The 24,623-nt window shown below is 44.7% G+C and overlaps 1 protein-coding gene across 1 annotated transcript in view; it reads left to right on the forward strand.

The window, feature by feature from the left end:
* The window catches only part of PAFAH2 (platelet activating factor acetylhydrolase 2), a 176,415-nt gene that overhangs the window by 20,865 nt on the left and 130,927 nt on the right, over positions 1-24,623 (forward strand). The window contains exons 2-3 of the mRNA XM_086957665.1: positions 12,532-12,601; positions 16,861-16,973. Of these exons, the coding sequence (XP_086813791.1) occupies positions 16,884-16,973 (90 nt within the window). The 5' untranslated portion in view covers positions 12,532-12,601; positions 16,861-16,883. The remainder of the gene's footprint in view (positions 1-12,531; positions 12,602-16,860; positions 16,974-24,623) is intronic.

A 24,623-nucleotide genomic window follows, 5' to 3' on the forward strand; every position in this document is an offset into this window, starting at 1 on the left:
TAGAAAAGAGGACAATGAGCTGGGTAGTGATGAGTGGACTCAGATGGTACCTGTAGGACATATGGTCCTGCTGTGCTCAGGTCGGGGGGAGTTGGGAATTGTGTGGCCTCAGTCTGGTCTTCCTGCTGATCGCTTGACTTTGCTCGTACCACAAGATACAGTTTTTGCTGTGATTTGACTGTGATCTCCAATCACTAACCACACTTTGGACTATTAAGACTGTCAGACAAGACAGAACCACAGGCTCTACCAGATACTACAGTATTTGACTATACTCGCATATTAGATCCTGTTGATTCTTTAGCCTTTCTGGAAGAATCTTTTAGATATAAAGTGTTTCCAAATAAACCTCTGTGTTATGAATGTAAATTATGAACCTAACTTTGAAATTGAATATTGGCCATATTTCCCTCTTTTATTGTTCCCCCATACACGCCCTTTAACCCCTTCCATGCTGATGACGAACCCCAGCCGTCATGCACTACGGTGCTCGTGTGCTGATGACGGCTGGCGTTCGTCACGGCCCGCCCCTGTTCGTGTTGTTTACAGCACACCAGGGGAATCGCGGCTGCATGGAAGGGGTTAACCCAACCAGTATTTCAACTGAGGGGCTCCTCTTTTGCAGGGGCACGCCTAGAAACTCTCACATGCAGCACCTGCATCATCATATAAAAATACTCTTTGCGGGTCAGTGTTTGGAGTGGATGGGGTCTTATGGGACGGACATTACCAATCTTTTTAAATTTTACAGAATCAGTTCATGTACTTTTTGTTTAAAAAATAGCTGTCCATGGACTGAGGACTTCACTGGTTTGCCCTACACTGATCCGCTCTCAAATGGATCTTTTTCTTCCTCACGGAAAGAACCCAAAGGGTCAGGCTGCCACCCTTCTCATTAGAGACCAGGAAACTGATATAGAGAGTCCCACAGGGGTAGTTCCTAAGCCCCTTCCTTTTCACCATATATACATGACACCGCGCACCAACATCATCCGATCACAAGACATCACTGTCATTTACGCCAATGACATCCAGCTCATCCTCTCCCCGACAGACAAGACGACCACCACCAGAACCAACTTCACCAACTGCATGACCATAGTAGCAGATTGGATGTGAGCTAACTGCCTGAAGCTCACATCTGACAAGACAGAAGTACTGGTCTTTGGCAACAAGACCTCCCCATGGTACCCCACCTGATGGTCATCAGAGCTAGGACCAACACCCCCACCCACAGACCACACAAGATATCTTGGGATCATCCTAGATGTAAGGCTCAACATGACAGCTCAAGTTAATGCAGTGTGCGCCTCCTGCTTCAGCATCCTGCGCATGCTGCAAAAGATCTTCAAATGGTTGACTTAGAACACCAGAGGGACTGTCATGCAAGCACTCATCACCAGCAGTCTGGGCTACAGCAATACGCTATATGCCGAAATCTCAAAACAACTTCTACACAGACTCCAGACCTTCCAGAACACCGTCGCAAGACTCATACTCAACCTCCCACACTCACCCACATGACAACGCAGCAGAGGAAGCTTCACTGGCACCCCATTTACCATTGCAACCAATTCAAACTTCTCCGGCACACATGCCAAGCCCTACATATCACAGTAAAATACATAAATAGCTACATATATATTTTCACCAGTCCACCAGACACCTATACTCTGCCTCACTCGCACACGCTCCCTGTCCACAAAAGCTGGAGGCCGCTCATTCTCCTCCATCGCACCCAAGACATGGAACAAAACTCCAGAGCCTCCTCCTCACTTTTTGAGTTCCACAAGAAGCTGAAGACCTGGCTCTTCATATGAGCAACTTGGGGACCAAACACCTGCCCAAGCGCCTGGATACCCGAGAGGGTGATTAGTGCACTATACAAATCAACATAACAAAACCTTAAGGTGTCTCCAGCTGAAAGGGAAGGGAGGAGTTCTTCTGTACTGGAAAGCCAAGGTAGAGGTTATGTATGGGTGTTTGGATGGTGAGTTCTCGAGAGTGTACTTCCATTGGAAACTTACAAGAAGGTTTACACTGATTGCATATTATAAAACAAAGTTTAAAGGCACTTATTCTATCTTAAACACTAAATCTCTTTGCACACTTTTGACGTCCCATTTTATATTACTTGTAATGCAATTTCAAAATAATGACTTGCATGTTTACAAAGTTTTAGTCACAGCCTGGTACCTCGTAGCACTATAGTTACACATGTCAATATTCCCCCCTTTACCAACCAGGATTCAGTTCTGCAACTGTCTGGTTACACACACAGACATCTGCAGTAATTGCATTAACTAACTGAGCTTTCATAACATAAGAGTGCATTTCTCACTGATTACTTTGACTTGCATTTATGTTTAAGGTTGAAGCCAAGCTGTCTGGTTTCAAAGACACATTGAGAACATGCTGAAAGCTTATAAGAATGTATTCAGTCCATTGCTTACCTTTGGCTTTGTGTACTGTAACTCACATTTGCTTTCTTTCTATTTGCAGATTTATTTGTTTTAGGCCGTCCAGCATATTTTGTTCCTCCCAAGGAGCATAGCCTGTTTACCACCTCGCTGAGTGGCTCCTTGTATTCTTCCATGACTGCTCCCTTTCCGGGAACTGATTTTAGGTCTTGCCTGAAACAGCTCATGCACTGTCACGTTCAAGACATTTTGTTACTGATGACTTAGAGCCCACCCATTGCTTATCATGGGTTGGCTTCATAATTACTCGTATTTCCATGCTTCTCTTTGGTCAGCCTATGCCAGCTTTACTTTCTCTTCATTTGTTTGTCCCCCCTCTTGAATTTCATTCCCCAGTGAGTGTCTTTCTGCTGTGCATGCTTTCAGGCCCTCGGTAACTTTTTTCTTTTAATTACAGTATTCCATAGCAGCACATGTATGCTGTCTCCCTTCCGTCCTTCAACCACGTACCCCTCCCACTCTGTGTTACTGCTTGCCTCCTTCCATCCTGATCTGTGTTATTGCTTGCCCCTCCCTTCCCTCTCTGTGTTGTTGTTTAATCCCTCTCACCCTTCCTCGTTGTTGATTGCTCCCTCCCACCTTCCTCTGTAGTTGCTTGCTCCCTCCCACCTTCCTCTGTTGTTGCTTGCCCCCTCTCAACCTCCTGTCCCAGCACAAAAAATAAGCTTGCCCCTGGGTACCACTCTTTGCCAGTGTTATTTCTCCTCCTGTTTTGACAGAAAAGACAAGCATATGCAAAACCTCACAAAAAAAACCAATCTAGTCTTGAAAATCAATAAACAGAACTTTAAAAAAAATACAAAACAAAAAAAAGTTAAACACAGTAGCTATTGTGTCGCCGAGACCTACTGACGTTGCGAATGCCTGATTCTTAAACTAGCATATACCTAATCCAAGTTTGAAGATGTATGTGTCTTGAAAATTTGCATGTGAAGTGTGAATGGCTTTTCTTGCCATAACAAGTGGATGTGCCTCGTCTGCAGTCTCCCCGGACTGCCCATCTTCCGACAAAAAATATATTTTCATCAATATACAAATTGTATAAAATGTCCGCTTGGTTGGGGCACCTTGTTTGTCTACTCGTTTTCTGCAGCCCTGATTATTCTGTAAACAGATGTTGACTACTGGTTATGGATCGCTCAGTTGTTAAACCGTTCTGAATTAAATGTGAATGTGTTTGTGTTTTGTATTTTATACTCGTGTGACTGCAGCGGAGTTCACATTGCAATGCTTCCCATCCCGATCAGGATTCCGAAGCAACCACAGCACAGAGACCGCCCTACTCGCTGCCACAGACGACATCCGCACCCTCCTGTACCAAGGCCACTCTGCAGCCCTCATCCTACTCGACCTATCAGTGGCCTTTGACACCGTCTCCTCCACTGCACACTAGTCGCCAGACTACACGATGCAGGAAAAAAAGGAACAGCCCCGGACTGGATCCGATCATTCCTCATTGGAAGAAGCCAAAGGATGAGACTCCCACCCTTCCTCTCCGACCTCACAAAAATCCCCTGCGGAGTCCCACAGCGTTTATCACTGAGCCCCACCCTCTTCAACATCTACATGGCCCCTCTCGCAGCCATTGTCTGACAACATGGCTTCAACATCGTATCCTACGCCGACGACACCCAGCTCATCCTCTCCCTCACCAAAGACCCCACCACTGCCAAACTCAACTTCCAGAAAGGAATGCAAGACATCGCAGTCTAGATGACCAATAGCTGCCTGAAGCTCAATGCCGAGAAGACAGAAGTCCTCATGCTCTGTACCACCCCTTCTGCATGGGACAGCCCCTGATGGCCGACCACCATCCGAAGCCCACCGGCCCCCTCAGACCACACCTAGAACCTCAGCATCGTACTCTACTCATCAGTCACCATGAACTGAGAGGTCAACGCTGTCACCTTCAGCTGCTTCAACACCCTCTGCATCCTCCGCAAGACCTTCAAGTAGCTCCTCCCTGAGTCAAGGAAGACAGTTACCCATGCACTCCTCACCAGCAGACTGGACTATAGAAACCCACTCTACGCTGGCATCAACAAGTCCCTACTCCGTAAACTCCAGACAATACAGAACACCACCACCAGACTCGTCCTCGGCATCCCCAGACACAAACACATCAGCCAACACTTACGAAATCTCCACTGGCTCCCCATGGAGAAAAGAGTCACTATCAAAATCCTCATGCCTACAAATGCCTACAAAACAACGGACCCAAATACCTCAATGACAGAATCAACATCCACCTACCCAATAGAAACCACTGATCTTCCAACCTCGCACTGGCTGAAACCCCGCGCATCCACAGAGCCAGAGCAGGTGGAAGATCCTTCTCTCACATTGTAGCCTAGACCTGGAACGAGCTACTTACTGACTTCAGACATGCTCCCTCCCGGAACACCTTCAGAAAGATCCTTCAGACCTGGCTCTTCGGCTAAACAGATCTGCGGACCACCCTCCCCCCCGCTTCCCCCCCCCCCCCCTCAGCGCCTTGAGACACTCACGGGTGAGTAACGCGCTTACAATTCCCTGATTAATTAATTGATTGAATGCTTTCTGCAAAGGATGTTAAAATAGTTTGGCCATCGATTTGCAGAAATATATCTATTCACTAGGAGGTGAGGTGCAAAAAGGAAGGCATGTGAAGAAAGCTGTCCAATTGAGACGTTGCACCCCAATGTTTTGTCCCCCAAATGTGTCTGTGGCTCAGTGTGATCCTGATGTGTGATGTTATGTGGACTTTAATAACGCCTTGTGCCAATCACACTACTTTGGGGTGCATAGAAGCCCACCTAACATTCATGCATGGGGGTCAGTAACCACACTAGCCTCCCTGCTTTTTTCAGTATGTAGCCTTAGTCTGTCTGCCTGGTGGTCAGTGAGTAACCTCCTACCAGCCTGTCTCTCGTGCAGTATGTACTCTTAGACGGTCTTCTGGGTGTGCAGTGTGAACTCTTCAGCTTGCTTGCTTCTTGTGTAGTGCGTGTCTCAAGCTTGCCAGTTTGTTTTTTTAATAATTCCTAAAGCCCCCCATATCCTGTTTGCTTGTTGTGCGCTATGGACCCTGTACTCTGCTTGCTTCATGTGAAGTAACTTGTCATAGGTTGCCTGCTTAGTGCTCATTAAAACTCAGTAACTCCCCTAATCTGCCTACATGCTCTGTTATAGCGCATTCTTTTGTTGCTGGTGAGGAGCATGTAGTAGGGAGGGTGTGTAACACAGACGTTGTAGATGCCTCCAGCCCCACCCTCTCACCAGCAATAAAAAAGCTTTTTTATTTTTTTCAAATTTTCAGCGATGTACACAACGGGGTCAGCGTTGTCACCCGTGTATCAGCAATTCAATTTCTGGGCGTTGTAAGAATATCGATGGCAGTCATATGCAATTGATTGTGCATTTATCCTACCCGAGATATGGATTGAATATACATATTAATTACGATTCGGATTAATGTTTTTGGATCGAAGTAACATATTAATTACCATCCTATCATTACACTACTATGGGTCCTGAAGATGATCTCGCTGAGCTACATTGCCTATTGAGACCGAAACGTCTATTGCTTTCCTCTCTAACTATGCTGCATCTGGTATGTAGAGATTGGTGATTGGGCAACTTTCTAGCTAAGTCTACTGATATGTATATTACTATGCCATTCCTGTATAAATAACTGTGAATGTATATAGGACTGAGATGTTTAATGGAAATAAGTTGAACGGTATTACCATGGGACCACTCAGTTTTGTGTGCGACAAATTGAATAAATAAAGTTTTGGGGAAAAAAACTATGCTGCATCTGGTAGTGCTCTGAGTTCCTCAAAACAGTTACATTGTGTGAAAGTAATCTAAATGGACTCTAGGTTTTGAGGAATATCGTTGTTAGGAGGATTTTTACGCTACCTTGGATCCAAAGAACTGGAGTAATACAGAGATTATGATCTAAAGGGAGCGCCGGTGTGCGCATTGTACTTATTTTTGTTTCAATATTTTTGTACTGCTGAATTCTAATCTAATGTCATTAGAGATGTTGTGTATGGAAAATCAATTTTGATGTACTATGAATTGACTATTTTTCTATTTAAAAAAACATAGCTGTACTACTAACGCACTACGTCATGTTTACATGAACATTTTTTGCAATGATTGTGGTTCCTTGGACCAATTTAAGTAATAATTTTCAGTTTTTCTAAAAGAAATCCTCGAGAAACACGTTTGCTTTTCGAGTTAAAGTACCCAGTCCTGTGGGGGTATACTGGGTTGCCCTGTATGATGTAATAAAATCACATACAACATAGCACAGTATTGTCAAATCTGTGTCGCTTCGAGCAACTTTGGGTATACTTAGAGGGCAGTATGGAATGAAACTCTCAGTATTACTCCAGTAGTCACAATTCACACCATGTCCATATTTCGCTCCACCTGAGCTCACCTTATATCCACCTGTCTCCTGACCCCCACCCTGCTGATATAAATGCAGGAATGTTCTCCTTAGGCGATCCAAAAAGTGAAACTAATCCTTCAAAGTATTTGTGTGCCACATCCCATTGTGTCACTACAAACACCAGATCAGCACAAGTATCTTTTATAGTCTTAAAAATACTACTTTGGAAGTTGTAATGAAGGTTCAGACCTAAAACTTCAATGATCATTGACAAAACTGTGCAAGTTGAATCATTTACACACCTTCAAAATTGGCTTAGAACAGGCATATGTATTCCCACATGACACCCTGATTTTAGTTCTGTTTTTTTCTTTCTCAAACCAAGTCAAATCGAATTCACTGAACAGAGTGCAACCTCAGATCAGTTACCAAGTTATGGGGAACAGTAGGATTGCCACTTTGCACCATGACAACAGGATATTGCTTCTGGCGTTAGACTCCCTTTTGCCAAGCTGATGCATTCATTGTGTCTCCTAGGAGCCTAAAATGGCTGATATCCCTCAATTCCCCATGCATGTGTAATGAAGCCTTGAAAACAACCACAGGTATGCACAAGTGCTCCAACATCACACATTTTCTCCTGCATCCAGAGATGGCCAATCAGACTGAGTGAAAGAGGAGTACAAATAAAAAGAACTAACCAACAAGGGCACCCAATAACCACCTCAAACATGGAAAATGAACTAATCAGAAAAGAAAACTGTCACCTCTGATAACCAGCTCACCCCACCCCCAAAATGGTTCACTCTTTGCTAGGCCTTTCCACTGGAGAAACAAACCTCTAGTGCTCTCCAGTATATCGTTCACAACTAGTATTGACAAAGGCAGTAGTTCTGGCTTAAATGGGCTAATGTGTACACACGCATTCACAAATACTGTTTAAGTATGTTGCATGCTTAAATGGTGTTTATCATATTAAATCTAGTCCTATTGATTTTGCCAGTGCTGGGAAAAAGTAGCAAAGAAAGATTGCTTTCTGTCTAAAATACATATAGGAGATAGTTGATGGTGACAATGTTGTGCTTGTATATGCTGTTCAGAGGTAGATTAATCACTCCTGTATCCCAAGGGAAGCACTTTCTAGAAGGGAGAATTAATCACTAAATATCCAGTGACATAAAGTGAGAGAAGAGTACTCCTCTGGGTGGAGCCAAAACACACACTATGTACATTTACAAAAATTGGTAACAATAGATAATGGGCCCGATTCACAGAACTAACTCTAGACAAAATCCCAAACTTACTACCATTTTGGTATTCACAGAAGGCACTTACTCATTTTCGTATTCACAGGAGGCACTTACTAATTTCGGTATTCACAAAAGTTAGCAGTCCTATCTTTAGGACTCCTAAATGCCTTCTGTGAATACCGAAAGTCTTAAAGTTAGGATTTTTCTCAGTTTAGGAGTAGTAAAGTTAGGGCTCCTAACTTTGGGACTCATAAATGCCTTCTGTGCATACAGAAAGTCTTAAAGTTAGGATTTTTATCAGTTTATGGGTAGTAAAGTTAGGACTCCTCACTTTAGGACTCTTAAACTGAGAAAAATCCTAACTTTAAGACTTTTGGTATTCACAGAAGGCATTTAGGAGTCATAAAATGAGGACTCCTAACTTTAGGACTCCTAAACTGAGAAGAATCTTTACTTTAAGACTTTAACTACTGCCAAATTGCTGTGTGCTTGCTCGCATTGCTCCCAATACTCCAAGTGCCTGATCGCTTAGCATATTTGCATATCAGCGCTATATCGCGAAAGTGCGCTTTGACAATATTTGCATTGCCATTGATATTTCCTTTCCCTGAATCAATCATTTGTGCCTGACTGTGCCAGTGCCACTGGCGTTTTCGTTGCGTTTATTGACTTTGTGCCCCAATCCTGTTTCGATTTTGGCTTGCAGCCATTTTGTTGTTTGTTTGTTGTTGTGCCTCCCTGCCCGGCCCTCCACCCCGCTCCCGCCTCCCAGCTGCTCCTCCCTCGCCCCTCCCCCCTCCACTATCCACATATGACAGATGCTTTTGCGCGCAGCGTTCACGCGCAGCGGTCGCGCCAAAGTTAAGCCCGTCTACGCCCATCCGCACCTGGACCGCGCCCAGCGCCAGACCTCCTGGCCCCCGCAAACTTCATTCCACCCGCATAACATACAACGCCGCAACCCTCTCTGCCCTTAACCCCGGCCGCACACCACAATGCTACCAAGCAGCCCCAGGACACACCCATGGACCTTTCTCCTGCCACTCCTGCAAATTCAACTGCATCAGGACCCACACCAAATCCACTAACTCAAGACATAATTCTGACTCTTACCACCTGAAATGCATCCTGTTGAACACCCGCTCGGTCCACAGACACTCCATTGAACTCTGGAACCTCTCGACACTACTTTACCGGACGTCGCCTTCCTTACAGAAACCTGGATGAACGCCTCATCAGCACCCGACATCACCATAGCTATCCCGGACGGCTACAAGATCATCCGAAAGGACCGCATCAACCAAACAGGAGGAGGCATCGCCATCGTTCATAAAAACTCCATCCGCATCACAACCAGCTCCGACGATAACCTTGCTACCGCCGAACACCTTCACTTCCAGATCAAGACCACACACAGAGGCACCCTCATCTATAGACCACCAGGACCCCGCACACAATTCAGTGAAGAAATCACTGACTTCATCAGCCCACATGCCCTCACCTCCGAGAACTACATTCTACTGGGAGACCTCAACTTCCATTTGTAAAAGAAAAACAACAGCAACACCATCTCCCTTTTGGACAACCTGGACAACCTAGGACTCAAACAACTTGTTGACACCCCCACCCACCTTGCCGGACACACGCTCGACTCTATCTTCACCTCCAGCAAGAGCACATCTCCTTCGATCACACCACAGCCCTCCATTGGACAGACCACAGCTGCGTTCACTTCAGCTACAACAAGACCACGACCCACAACCCCCCACAACCTATTCCTCGAAGAAATTGGAACACAATCACCATCGACCAGCTCTTCACTTCGCTCCACCAAAACCCCCCTGCCACATCATCGGACCCAATCCAAGCAGCCACCAACCTCACAAAATGGATCACCCACAGCGCCGACGAACTAGCACCCTTGAAGAACCATCTAATCAAGCAAAGTAGCAAAAAAGCCCCCTGGTTTAACGATGACCTTAAGAATTCCAAGAAGCTCTGTCGTTCTCTCGAGAAAGCCTGGAGAAAAAACCCAACCACTGACAACCTGGCCACCTTCAAGAACGCCACCCGCAAACACCACCAACTGATCCGATCCACCAAGAAATCAGCACTCAAGGATCGACTTGACGACAATCCCCAAAACAGCAAGGAACTATTCAACATCGTCAAAGAATTTACCAACCCCACCGCCGGCACCAACAACATCACTCCCTCCCAAGACCTCTGCGACTCTCTATCCTCATTCTTCCACAACAAAATCGCCGTCATACATAACCGCTTTGAAAACCAGTCCGAAGACCAGCCCACTCCACCCACCTCCGAACCAATACCGCACTCTAATAACCTTTGCGCCTGGAACCCAATCACCACCGAAGACACCATCCACCTGATGAACTCCATCCACTCAGGATCGCCAACCGACCCATGTCCCCACCACATTTTCAACAAAGCAGACTCCATCATCGCACCCCATCTCCGCGATGTCATCAACTGTTCCTTCAACTCCACTACCTTCCGGGATAGCTGGAAACATGCCGAACTCATCGCCCTCCTGAAGAAACCCACAGCAGACCCCACTGAACTTAAGAACTACCTCCCCATCTCGCTCCCCCCATTCCCTGCCAAAGTCATTGAGAAAGCCGTCAATAATCAGCTCGCCGCCTTCCTTGAATCCAACAAATCCCTCGACCCCTCACAGTCTGGCTTCCGAGCCAAACACAGCACTGAGACCGCCCTCATCGCAGCAACAGACGACATTCGAACTCTACTGGACAACGGAGAAACAGCCGCCCTCATCCTACTCGACCTCTCCGCAGCCTTCAACACAGTCTGTCAGAGCACCCTCATACAACGCCTCAGCAACATTGGAATACAAGGGAAAGCATTGGACTGGATTATCTCGTTCCTCGCCGGAAAAACCCAAAGAGTCCGCCTTCCCCCTTTTAGATCAGAGGCCACTGAAGTCATCTGCGGTGTACCACAAGGATCATCACTCAGTCCCACCCTCTTCAACGTATACACGAGTGCCCTCGCATCCATCGCACGCCAACACAACCTCAACATCATCTCCTACGCAGACGACACCCAGCTTATCCTCTCCCTCACCAGAGACCCAAACACCGCCAAAACCAACTTACACGAAGGAATGAAAGAAGAGGCCGATTGGATGAAGAACAGCCGCCTAAAACTAAACTCGGACAAAACAGAAGTCCTCATCTTAGGATCATCCCCCTCTGCCTGGGACGACTCATGGTGGCCACCGGCCCTGGGAACCGCACCCAGACCTACGGATCACGCACGTAACCTGGGCTTCATCCTGGACTCCTCCCTCTCGATGACCAGACAAGCCAACGCCGTCTCATCATCTTGCTTCAACATCCTCCGCATGCTCAAAAAAATCTTCTATTGGATCCCCACCGAAACAAGAAAGATGGTCACCCACGCACTGGTCACCAGCCGACTGGATTACGGAAACACCCTCTACGCCGGAACCACAGCCAAACTACAGAAAAAACTCCAACGAATCCAAAACGCCTCAGCCAGACTCATATTGGGCATCCCTCGGCAAGCTCACATTTCTGGCCACCTGAAAGACCTCCATTGGCTCCCTATCGACAAGAGAATAACGTTCCGCCTCCTCACCCACGCACACAAAGCCCTCTACGACCAAGGACCCGAATGTCTCAACACGCGACTGTCCTTCTACACCCCCTCCCGCCAACTACGATCGTCGAATCAAGCCCACGCCACTATTCTGCGCATCCATAAATCAACCATGGGGGAAGATCCTTCTCCTACTTAGCGGCCAAAACCTGGAATTCTCTCCCCACCCACCTCCGCCTTACACAGAACCACCTCGCCTTCAGAAAGCAACTAAAAACTTGGATATTCGATAAGTAAAGCACCCCCCCTCCCTCAAGCGCCTTGAGACCCTCTGGGTGAGTAGTGCGCTATACAAATTTCTGAACTTGAATACCGAAATGAGTAAGTGCCTTCTGTGAATACCAAAATGAGTAAGTGCCTTCTGTGAATACCAAAATGGTAGTAAGTTTAGGATTTTGTCTTAAGTTAGTTCTGTGAATCGGGCCCATTGTGTCCAGACCCAATTTTCAGATTAATTCATGCATTCCATCTAACATTTTTAGGTCTAGCCTAGGCAGCACACATGCGCTGTCTCTCTACATGCTGCATCTCCTCTGCAGGCTTTTGGCATGCCCATCGATTTCTATTGGTTATTGTTTGTGCCATTCCAAAATGCGGGCTTTTCATCAGTGCATTGTTGTATTTGGCCCGCCTTTGTGTGCTTAGTTCCCTCCCATGGCGACTGGCCCTATTACGTGTACTCTACATTCCTGTTGATTTTATGATTGTTGCAAAGCATAATTTTTTGCTTTTCCTCTTGCTCGTGTTTTAGGAAAATGGGGTTTTCTGTGCATGGCAAGAGAAACACGGAAACACTCTCTGCTGGCGGCATTAGGAACTAGGTGAGTGGTGACTAATTTCTACATTTCAATGCTTTTGTTGCATCAGCAAGCGCAGTTTCATTCACAAAGAGAGTTTAATCATTGCTTCAACCACAGCATCATCAAGCGCAGCTTCATTCATGGAGAGTTCCACCATTGCTTCAACTGTTGGCGTAGTTGGATCAGCATTTGTAATTTTGTTCCATTCCTATTTGGTTTTCATTGGCACTGTTTACGTTTATTTGTTACGATCAGCATGTGTTTTTTAGCCTCTTGGCTGCTGATGATGAGCTCAGCTCGTCATCAGCCACGGTAGTTATGTGCGGATGACGTGCTGAGCTCGTCATGTAACGCAGCTTTTCGTAAATTGCCGCACACAGCGAGAAAAGCCGCCTCAGGGATGCGGTTAGGGAGAGACGAAACTCAAACCCGGTTCCCCAGTCCCAAAGTTGTCAACTCTGTATATTGCGCCACATCCCTTCCTTGAAAAGCAAACTCGTTTTGATGAAAGATGACATTACTGATGCTTGTTTATTCTGCTCCCTTCGTTTCCCAAATTACCAGACATAATCATCTTAATATTATTAATGATAAATAAACTCAGGCAATTCTAATGTAGACCGAAGAAATGAAGACTTAGTTCAGCATTGCCTTTAGTGTCATAGTAGCATCTTTTTGGGGATGGGCTTGTTTCAGGTTTCTTATCCTGGGCGACCAAGTAGGAGGTAACTCATAACAGTATACCCCCCTCCGTCTCCCTATTTTTAACACTGGCAGCTAGGGAAGGCAATAACGTATTTTTCCAGTGAGGGGTATTAAAATAACATGTAGTGTTTCCCAGGACAATTCTTGGGTTCAACACTTTTCCCACCACCATCATTATAATTTTTCTAGACTAGGAAGGATATATTGTAAGTGGTAGAATCCTTTTGTTGAATTAGAGTATTTATGTCTTTCAGACATCTATCATTCTTAGCGTCCCCTTTTCTCGTCATCAGTCTTATACTGTTCGATGTGAGTGCTTCAGGGTTGCCTCGTAAACAAACTATGTTCCTAAATACAAAGCAATTGTGAATTAGCAACTAACAAAACAAAGAAAGTGTATGCACATTTTCGTGTTGAGAGCAGTGGTTAAACCAACATCAACCAACATCTTTTGATATTTTTTTATAGGTAGACTTTTGGTCTCTTTTCATGAAGTGTGAAAACTGCAATAAAAGGTCTTCTTTTGCACACAAGAAGCATACTGATTGCAAGTGTTTCCCTTAATTGTTTTGACTGTTTAAGGTAACTTAACAACCAGGTGTGGCTGCATTGTATGTACTTTTAAAGCACATTTAGGAAAGGGTATGGATTTTATTTGGGGTCCAAAATAAGATTTTGTGTACTAGTGATTGGAAGGAAGGGCAATTGAATATGTTGCTTGCTTGGGAATGCAAATCGATGTCCCTGTATCTGCTGCAATCTCAAAGGAACATAAAAAAGACGCTGTGTCTTTTCTTATCCAGTGATAAAAGAGTAATAAAATGGCCTATTTTACACTTGAAACACGTTTTTCATTTGCATCTTCGAAGAATCTAGATTATGCTGCCATTTCTGAGTAAGACATTTATTTAAAAAAATGTTGTGTTCGTATTGACAATAGATCACCAATGGAAAAAACTTTGGTGCTTTAGGTTTAAAGCCTCAACGATGGAGCCTTAATAAATTTGAAGGGGCAGATTTACACATTTTTCACGCACTGCAGGGCATTAAGTAGAGTTGCTACAGTTCGTTGGGTGAAAGGGAGACAGCAGAAATGTACCATATCAACTAAGAAACAGCCATTATCTCTGCCTCCTAGAGCTGGCACACTGTGTGGTTCTTGGCGCCAACACAGGCACCCTTGCACCATTGTGCAATGTAGCCTGCTTTGTAAGCAGATTGTTATTTTCCACGAAGGCACACCTTCCTGCAAAAAGTCAATCCTTAGTGGAATTTTCCTCTTTCTGTGTGTGCTGCAAAATGTGTGGAAAGAGGAAATAACGAGGACAGGCCTTACAGAGGAAGCCGTAGCATTTTAACGCATTCCCAGGTTTTAAGTCTTTGTAAATCTGGGAATGTGCCAAAATCCATGGGTGGATGCATGGGAACGCCCATGCTCCAACCATGGAGCGCCTTCCCAACGCAAAGCAACGCGAGTAGTCACTTTGCAATGCCTTGCATTACTTAGTATTTACTAACCCACTCAAGGCCACGCAAAGTGGCTTTGCATGGCTTAGTAAATAACAAAAAAGATTTTGTGTCAGGGCAGCACCACAAAAGTGACTCAACCCAGACACAGAATATCAGTAAATCTGCCTCTTGGCTCTGGTGCATGCCATATTCCCACAAGGCACACTCCATTTGTAAATAAAAGAATGGTCTTCTGGAGTCTTCTGCTCCAAAAACGTTAGTAGTTACCTGTGCAAATTAACCTGTTTTTGTAGGCTGCAGTTTGCAGGCAAACAATTCCTCTGAGTTGCAGAAAATATTTTTTTTAGCCAAGACTGATAGGGGGAATTCAGTTCTACACTACTTGCCATGCAAACGTGAGCAGTAGGTGGAAACATTATAAAGGGGTGAGAGTGCTGGCGTGGGTGAGAGGTTCAGCAATAGAGGCAGTGTAGGAATTAAAAATAAATAAAATATGTAAAATGCATGAAGATTAGAGAAGCCCTGGGCATCCAGTACTCTACTCTAACTCACAATTGCACTCTGAAGTCTAAAGTTAATAATAGGAAAGGGAGGGTTCTGGGACTGGAAAACAACAATGCATTTCTTAAGTCTGCCCCTCCCAGCTGTGCTGCTGCCAAAGAAAAACAAATACATCAAGTTTGTGTTTATCTAAGACACTTTAACAGCATCATAGCGCCATGTGCTTGCTACTAAAAGTTCAAGCTCCATCTCATTGTACGCTTGATTCTTTATGCATGTAAGCAACCTGTCTCTAGCCAGCCACACTGCGACTGGCTCTGGTAGGTGGATATATAAACAGAATGTATTACTAATCACTGCTGCATGCAGGGCAGGCACTTTTTTAGTGGAAGCACACTATTTCTGCTCAATCAAAAACATGTACTCCTCACTACCATCTTGTGGGAGGACCCAACCCCCTCCGCTGGTCGAGATTTGTAAAGCTTTCTTTCGGTTGATCACATAATGTCTGGTGACAGCTGTGTTGTCAACAGAGTGTGCGAATGCCACTACTATCTATTTACAAATGTTGTGTATGGAATGTCAAACACAACCAGTGACTAGGCCCAACAGAAATATCTTTGGGCATTTCCCTTTTTAGGACGAAATCCCTCGCTCACCAAAGGTGACATGCTTCATCATTTGGGATTCTCCTCCCAGAGGAAAAACCTAGTTCCTCTGGGGGCTACAACCCCCTCTCGGAGAGGGAGGTGCTCACGGATGTTTTGAATGTTGTCTAGGATGTACTAAGGCAGTGCACTAGCGGTCTGGATTCGAAAATCCAGACCGCTGGTGCACTGCATTTTTAATCCTGGCGGAGTACGTCCTACAATAAAGGATGTTTGGACACCCGCAAGCTAGTTTTAATTCACTTTCCTCATAGTTTTTCACAACATATATTTTGCGCTGCGCCCTCACTAACACTATTAGCTCTTCATTTGTGGATTTAGTACATCCTAGACAACATTCAAAATATCCCTGAGCTCCTCCCTCTCAGAGAGGGGGTTGAAGCCCCCAGAGGAACTAGGTTTATCCTCTGGAAGGACAATCCCAAATGATGAAGCATGTCACCTTTGGTGAGTGAGGGAGTTCGTCCTAAAAAGGGAAATGCCCAAAGATATTTCTGTTGGGCCTAGTCACTGGTTTTGTATGACATTTTATACACAGCTTTTGTAATAGACAGTAGGGGCATTCGCCACACTCTGTATACCATTTCTTTTAGACCTCAGGATTTCGTATTGTTCTTTTTTCTGATTTTGGGGAATAAATCCTGTGGGTCTTAAAATCCTCCCTAGGAGCCTCTGGCTTTGAACCGTTAATTGTTATAGCTGTGTTGTCAAGCCAGACCTAAAAATCACCTACCACGACCTTCTCAAGTGTATCCTGCCTAAAGCAAAGTACATTTCAATGGGTGTAATAGACATGGTAATATTTATTAAAATATATTAACTGAATGAGTGCTTAAGTTCTAGTTTTGGGAATGATGGAAAAGATATGTGACCTTTTTCATCAGTGAGGTTTGAGTGACGAAGTGTCATGTTGAGGTCTGCATCTTTATTTTTTAGGTGATCCTGGTGCTTGACCAGTCATGGGAACTGCCCAGTCACTGTGGCTGCCTCCTGGCAAAGGCCTCCATCGGGTGGGATGCACTGACGTGATGGTGGGTCACACCCGTAAGGTAAGAAGAAGCATGGGTCTCCTGATTCCAGTGCATTAGGTCTGATCCCTCCAAGAAATGAACTGATTTGTATCTGAGTCTTTGTTCCTGACTTCTCCCACATCTCATCCATCCAATCAGCAGGCTTGTCGGTGTCAGTATCTGATTGTCAGTCATGGACTGCGCACATGTCCAATCCATCCAATCAGCAGACTTGTCAGTTTCTGATTCCCTATCACAGACTGCACCTCCTCTCATTAATCCAATCAGCAGGCTTGTGTATCTGATTGTCTGTCATAGACAGATGGCACCCACGTCTAATCCATGCAGTCAGCAGACTTATCAGTATTTGTATCTCACCTTCAGCTAGCAAACTAGTATATTTGAATCTCTACCTCAGACTGTGCCCCCATCCCTCCTGTCAGTCAAAAGACTGGTGCATATCTACGTCTCTACTTCACTGCACACATACTGGATCCCTTCAGTCAATGAATCGGTCAGTATCTATGTTTCTAGCGATGACTGCGTCTTCCTCTTTTCCCACAATAAAGTGTTCAATGTGTGTGTCTATCACTATGAATGCGTCCACGTTCGAATCATTACTTAAATGATTGGTCAGTGTCTGTATCTCCATAACTGAATGCCCCACATTGGTTCTCTCCAGTCCACATAGTTGCCAGACGTCTCTTTATCACAGACTTTGCACAAACCCGATCTTTCCAGCTTTGTCAGTGGACTGCATGGTTTACTCCTCTCTGTCTTTGACTCCAGCTCTATCAATGGATCAACCCAAGCATTTATGCTGCATCAGTGCTCAAGTCTCTCTCCAGCCCACATGATGAACTTGTCAGCAGTTGTGTCTAGCTCGAACTGTCCCAGGCCCCAATATTCCCCCAACTTTGAAAATGGACAGGTAAATAGCTATTTTTCTCCAGTTCTGACTGTCCCACATCTGATCCCTCCTGCTCTGTCCATGAACTGGCCAATAGCTACCCCAGCACTAACTGCGCTCACACCTGATATCTACATTTCTGTCACTAGGTGGTTAATGATTATGCATCTAGTATTGCCTTCCTACGCCCAATGTGCTCTGCTAATGGACCAGCCAGGGTTCATGTCTTTAGTTCTGATTGGCCATTAACTGATCACCATCATTCGCAACACTAAGGTCAATGGTTGTGCCCTCACTCCTTGAATTGGCATGTACTAATATTGCCACTGCCGTCCGGTCAGTCTGTGTTTGTGCCTTGCTGACTGAGACCACGTCTGGTACTGCTAATTCCTTATTTTTACCAACTGTGCAAGTGACTTCTGATCCAGATAGCTTTGTCCTTGAACTGGTTAGTATCTGTACCTGAGTTTTAGATAAAACATCTTTTCAGTTTTTGGAACAGTGCCTCTTCTCTCTGTCCCTGTTTATGTCCATGGTATGTGTTGGTCTGTACCGCTCTTTATGCACGTGGCCCTGGCGCCTAGCTAACGGTTACATATAGCTTGTACTGTTGTTAATGTATACCAGCCTCTGGTCTACAAATACCTCAGTGTCAACCATATATAGAATGGACAAACACCAGCTGCCTTTGGTGCTAGCAATAATGAGCTGAAAGTCCAGCAAGAATCAAATACTATCTTCTGAAATGGTGACAGAGGTAATAAGGTGAGAGGGTTGGGTACGTTGGATATCCAGAATCCAGAAGTGCTACCTTGCCTCCCACCTACCTCAGCGAAGGGCTGTTAGGCTTCGATTGGGATGAGACACACTGAACTAATAAATGAGCATTGGCAGAAGTCAATTGAGTACTCTATTGTAGGGGTGGGGAAGCTTCGCAGACATGCATCCACTTTCATCAAAAAGCACTACAAATCTGGAGCAACGCTGCTTTTACTGCACTCTTCATTGGACTGTAAGCTGGTGGTTAGGACTCCATTGTGAGCTGGGACATTGCTTCTGCAGGTGGCAACACTTCATGGTTTTCCCAGGTGGGATACAAACTAACAGCATCTCTTGGGTGAAGGATGTGGACCTACAGTACAAGCTTGAACTTCACTCATCACAGTTCCTTAGCTACTTTCAACCAAGACACGTCTCCTCGTCCTTGCAGGATCTGGATAAGATTCCTGAATTGAGCCCACTTGAGAGAAAACTCACTGTAAACTCATTGGGGAGTAATATGATTTCCCAGTTTTATTGATCGTACATTATTAATGCACACAGCCTCGCACGCTTCTTGAGAGGCGCATGTGGTGAGTACATTTACTAATAAAAATTGGGGGAATGGTTTGAAATCGCCCAAACGTTGACTTTAGCATCTCGGTTTTCAATTATCCAGTTAATCTACCTTTATAGAGTTTACTACACCCAATACACCTTAAACGGGCTCTGGCAAATGCGGAGGGATTTGTCTGCAATTTCCTTCCCTCTGGTGCCACCGGCAGAGGGGGATTTCCTCTGCACGATCTGGAGCTTTCCAGTCATTTAAACAATTTTCGTGGCTGTTGCCTGTTTTCTTAACTTGAGTTTAGTGCTTGCCAAGCGAGATCTTGCAAAGCACTGATGGTAGCCAAATCCCTTGCTTGGATAGCTGGCTCTAGGGTGTGAATAGATGCATGGTCTTGGAGATGTCCATGTCTCCGGCTTAAGGATGCTCAGATAAAGACAAAAGGATGTTTGGTCCATAACAGGAAACATATGGCCCACATAGCAAGATTTGTTGGTTGGGATATTGGTTCTAAACTGTCTCATTGATGGGCGTAGGGACTGAGTGACCTTTCTCTTATAATGCTTGATGTGATTCACCTCTCTGGGCCATTCCTAATATAGAGACTTTTTGCTGTATGCCACTGGCTTTGCTGGTCTGTTTTTGTACTGATTTTCAAAAAGCTTTTCTGATGTTAAGTAGGCATATGGTATTAATCCAAAACAAGATTGAGGCTTCACTCCTCTCCACACAGATATCAATTCGTTTCTAATCTGTGTATACATACACACCTTGCTATACTATGAGTGTGTCTACCTTTGTTAAGTATCACATTCTTTATTTGAGGGCCCTGGGAATGCCTGTACCTGTTTCCACCGATCCGACATCTCTTGTCATATTCTGGGCCCTTGTCTATCTAAACCTCTGTTTATATCCTGACACTAGACCACAGGCATCGCTATGTACTGTAACCTGGAATATATATATATATATATATATACATATATATATATATATATATATATATATTGATGTTATGTGAACAAGCCCAGTAGGTGGGCGAAACGTGTCATCTTGCCGTGTACAGCGTGATTGAAGAAGGGAAAAAAGGAGCAATCAACTGGTGTCTGTGTCCTGTTTTCAGCCGATAGCTGAGTGAGCTTGGAGTTGGGGATATATATATATACTAGTAGCCCGTCCCGACGTTGTCCGGGAGCAATAATGGCTCAGGGTCCCCGCCCGCCCTGACGTTATGCCTCTATGTTTACTTTGTACGCTTTTGTAAGCTGCCCACGTCACTGCCCACATCACTTTTTCCTCCTGTAATGCCCCATTTGGTACCTTCTCCCGATTGTCATTTTAGCTTTAAGCTGACCGTTCCCCTTTGTACGCTTTTGTAACCTGCACACGTTTCTTTTTCCTCCTGTAATGCCCCGTTTGGTACCTGCCCACGTCACTTTTTCCTCCTGTAATGCCCCGTTTGCTACCTTCTCCCGATTGTTATTTTAGCTTTCAGCTGACCGCTCCACTTTGCACGCTTTTGTAACCTGCACACGTTTCTTTTTCCGTTTGGTACCGGTGGCTCGCTTACCGCTCCTCTCCTCCCTAACGTTTGCTTTGCTCACTGCTTACTTTGAGCCCTACCTCATCCGCCGCTCACCACTCCTCCCCGCCGCGGCTCCTTACTGCCTGCCCGCCGATCCTCACCGTCTGTCCCCCGCTCATGTCCGCTGCTCCTCCGCTCGTCACTGCTCCTCCCCATGCTGATCTCCGCCGCTCCTCGTCACTGCTCCTCCCCGCGCTGATCTCCGCCGCTCCTCCCCGCGCTGTCCTCTGCCGCTCCTCGCGCTCGTGTACGCCCCTCCTGATGTAAGCACGCACGTCACAGCCGGCGCTACTTTGAAGGGACAACTTTTTTTTAAACGTATACTTTTTAAATAGCGTATTTATTATTAATTTATATAGCCTATGTCCATCTGCACACCCTGAGGATTACAACGATGTATCGGGTGTGTTAATTGGCACTGTGGTTCCCGAGTTTACCCGCCTCAAAGCCTCAAAGTTCTTCCTTTATAATAGTTGTATATATATATATATATATATATATATATATATATAGATAGATAGATAGATAGATAGATTTATAATATTTATTTATTTATTTTGACCCCTGGTCAAGCAGCAAAATCAATCCTTGTCTGGGTGACGCACAAGCCAACCCTAAATTAACCTGTGCTCAACCCTCTGGTAGCTTGGCACAGAGCACTCTGGCTTAACTTTGAGGTAATGTGTAAAGTATTTGTACAACACTTCAAACAGTCAAAAAGTCAAAAACATCACACAACAAGGATCCCACGCAAAGCTAGAAAAATAGAGCACTTTTTTAATTAATAAAAAAAAGACAAAACTCCAATCAGTAAGACCAGAGATTAGCAGTTTACATTTTTTGTGTGAAAATAGCTCTAAAAAGCACAAAGCGGCAACTGTGGATATCTGGTTATGCCGGACTGGGATAAAATCACAAGTTCAGGCTGGTTGCAAGGCCCCAGGTAGTCCTGCCAAACAAAGTACCTTAAACTCTGGTTTGCAGTGCGTTGCGCGGATCTGTGTTGAAGATACGTCATGCCGGTTCCAAGGAGCTGCGAGACTGTAGTGCGGAGTCTGGCCAAGGATGCCAGGGCTAACACCCTTGTGTGTTTTTTGCGCTCTTAATTTACAAAGATATATTGACATAATGTTAGCTATTGCAGGACCCCTACACTGTGCCCCTTGCCCTCCTCTGTCACCTTACTGTCTCTCCTCTACTGGGAGCATGCAGCTGCCCTCCTCCTGTGCTGCCTGAAAGAAAAAAAGATATTACTTAGGTTGTTTCAGACTTTAGAGGCTTGTGTGGAAGTGAGAGCATATGTTTCACTTCTGCTTTGCAAGATGACTTGAACTTTGTCCCAAAAACCAGGAGATATTTCTAAAATTGGGAAGAGTGTAGGGATGGCAGGACAGTCCTCTGAAAAGAAAGAGAGAGACCATTTTGGGCACCACTAGGAAGGAACCTTGCTCTGGGGGGCAGGGCTGCCTGGTTTTGGGCCGCAAACAAAGATGCCGCTGACTACAAATTATTCCAATTATTTTCCTAATCTTTCTTGGCAAGATTTTCTCCCAAATCAATGTTTGGTACTTCCTATTTTTCCTTTCGTATAAATAGGCATTGCGACCTGGAACCTATCGTCAAAATGCAGCCCTTTTGCCAGCAGGATTGTTGAGCCCTCGCTATACTATTTTTGTTCCTGTGCTTTTTGTCCCTTTTTGGTGTGATGTTGCAGTTCTGGAGTGTGGATTTTATCCTATTTCATCCTATTACCTTAGCTCTGCCTTTTTTCCAGTCAGATATTGTTACGTGATTTGTTCAGGTTGCCTTTGTCTTATCTTCAATTCATCATCCATGTGCATTGTTTTTTTTATTCCACTGGTATTCTCCTAAATTTTGGGGGATTTATTTTTCAGAACACTTTCCAATTTGATGTTCTTCATGTTCACTATCCAAAGAAAGTGGCTATTGACTTCAAAGGGATACGTGGTTCTTCATTTTATTGTCTTTAATAGTTTAAAGGCTATTACACGTCTCAACAAGTAATGTATTAAATAAATAAAATATGCAGGGTTGCTAGTGCCAACTCTTCAATCCCTGATGACACAGCACCCAGGATTATGTGCTGCATGGCCAAACACTTATAAGGTCCAAAGAGCAAGACCTGTAGTCCTGAAATGGACTGTAAAAGAACCTATTTCATGGGTACCTCTCTTTCATACACCAGACCGTAATACATATAGTCCTTTATGGACCACATCGCTGCCTATCTGTACTTCTGCATGTGCACCTGGACCTGGTCCATCATCTCTTTGTTTTCTTGGACTGCATCGATGTTGTACTTCGAATGTCACAGTCCATTTGTATCTCTCTCTTTGTACTGGACCCTGCCCACCTTTTTATCTTTGTGTACATATGCACCATACACTGTATTGTCTGTTGCTCTCTTTACATACAAACTTCAGTTGGTCTGTAACTCTTTGTATCTCTTTGTATAGCGGGCTTACTTCATCTGTACTTCTCTTAATATACTAGTCTTGTTGAACTTTTTTCATGCACCAATATCTGTTCTATCCCTTCATATACCAGGCCCGGTTCGTGTACCTATACCTGGCGCTGCTATATATTATGATAGACTTTTTATAGAATGTACAGACATCTTTGAGGGTTTGAAGACACTAAAAAATGAGGGGAAAGGGTGAGTATTGGAATTAAGAGGTGCAAGGGAAAGGAAAGAAGGAAGAAAAGAGCCACGTCTTGAAACTGTTCTAGGATTCAGTAGGAATTAGGCTACGTTTCAGAGGCAAATCCTTTCATATGCTGGAACTAAGTAAAGAGCAGTGTTTTCCACCACAGCTTTATTTGAGGTACCATGGATTATGAAGAAAGAGCAGCCTAGCTAACAAAACATTTCCAGTAGGGCAGTGAGGATGAATATGGCAGTCAAGGAAGCCTTACTTTCAGTGTTATGTATTTGCACAAATCTTTACCCTTGAGGAATCATGGCATGAATCCGCAGCCAGTGAAGTTGGCAGAGTGAAGGTCGAGCATGACAACTTCTGGCCCATTAAGTATTAACCTAGATTTCAGACTTTTCTAGAGCTCATTTAGAGCTCAGCTACGCCAAATAAAGGGAGTAACAGTAATAAAGCCAGGAATGCATGATGGTGGAGGCTGCCGTAGGTTTACCATTCTCTATAAGCGATGACAGGACCTTACTTGGATAACAAAGATAGGAATGGCATGAAAAGGCAAGCAAAGAGTACTTGGCTGAAAGAGGTAAGGTATTATCAATCTTAATGGCAAGGTTTTTAACAACTCCCACTGGTTACAAGCAGGTACACAAGACTGCAGGTCGTAAAGAGCCTTTGTCTTGTTGTCCCTCTGCTTAAAAGTGGTAATCTTTTAAAATACCAGGCCCTAGCGCATCTTTACCTGACTTCTACCTGCACCTGTTCTGTCTTTCATAAAACAGACCTAGCTCTGTCTGAATCTCAGTTATTATACCTGTATCTGTTCTGTTTCTTTATACGCTGCATCCTAGTTCTGCAGTTATTTTGTACCTGAATGAGCTCCATCTCTTTATTTGCTTGGCCCTTGTCCATCTATACTTTTTTTTTTTTTTATTTGTTTTTATTGCAGAATTAGAAACCACAGAATACAATGGCTCAACCAGTCCACTCGTAATGTCCCCCCGTTCAATCATTAAAACGTATATCATACACAGCCATTCAGCCCGCATCCCGGAGGCCGGGCGGCGTAGTACCCTAAATAGCAGGAAGGCATCACGGTGAGTGTCCCTTAGGGACAATGGTCGAAAGAACATTTTACGTATATGCATTTTACCCCCCCACCCACAACAAATAACAGCGTCAGCCATCCCATCTA

The sequence above is a fragment of the Lissotriton vulgaris genome, chromosome 2_1 (assembly GCF_964263255.1).
Source record: "Lissotriton vulgaris chromosome 2_1, aLisVul1.2, whole genome shotgun sequence".
NCBI lineage: Eukaryota > Metazoa > Chordata > Amphibia > Caudata > Salamandridae > Lissotriton > Lissotriton vulgaris.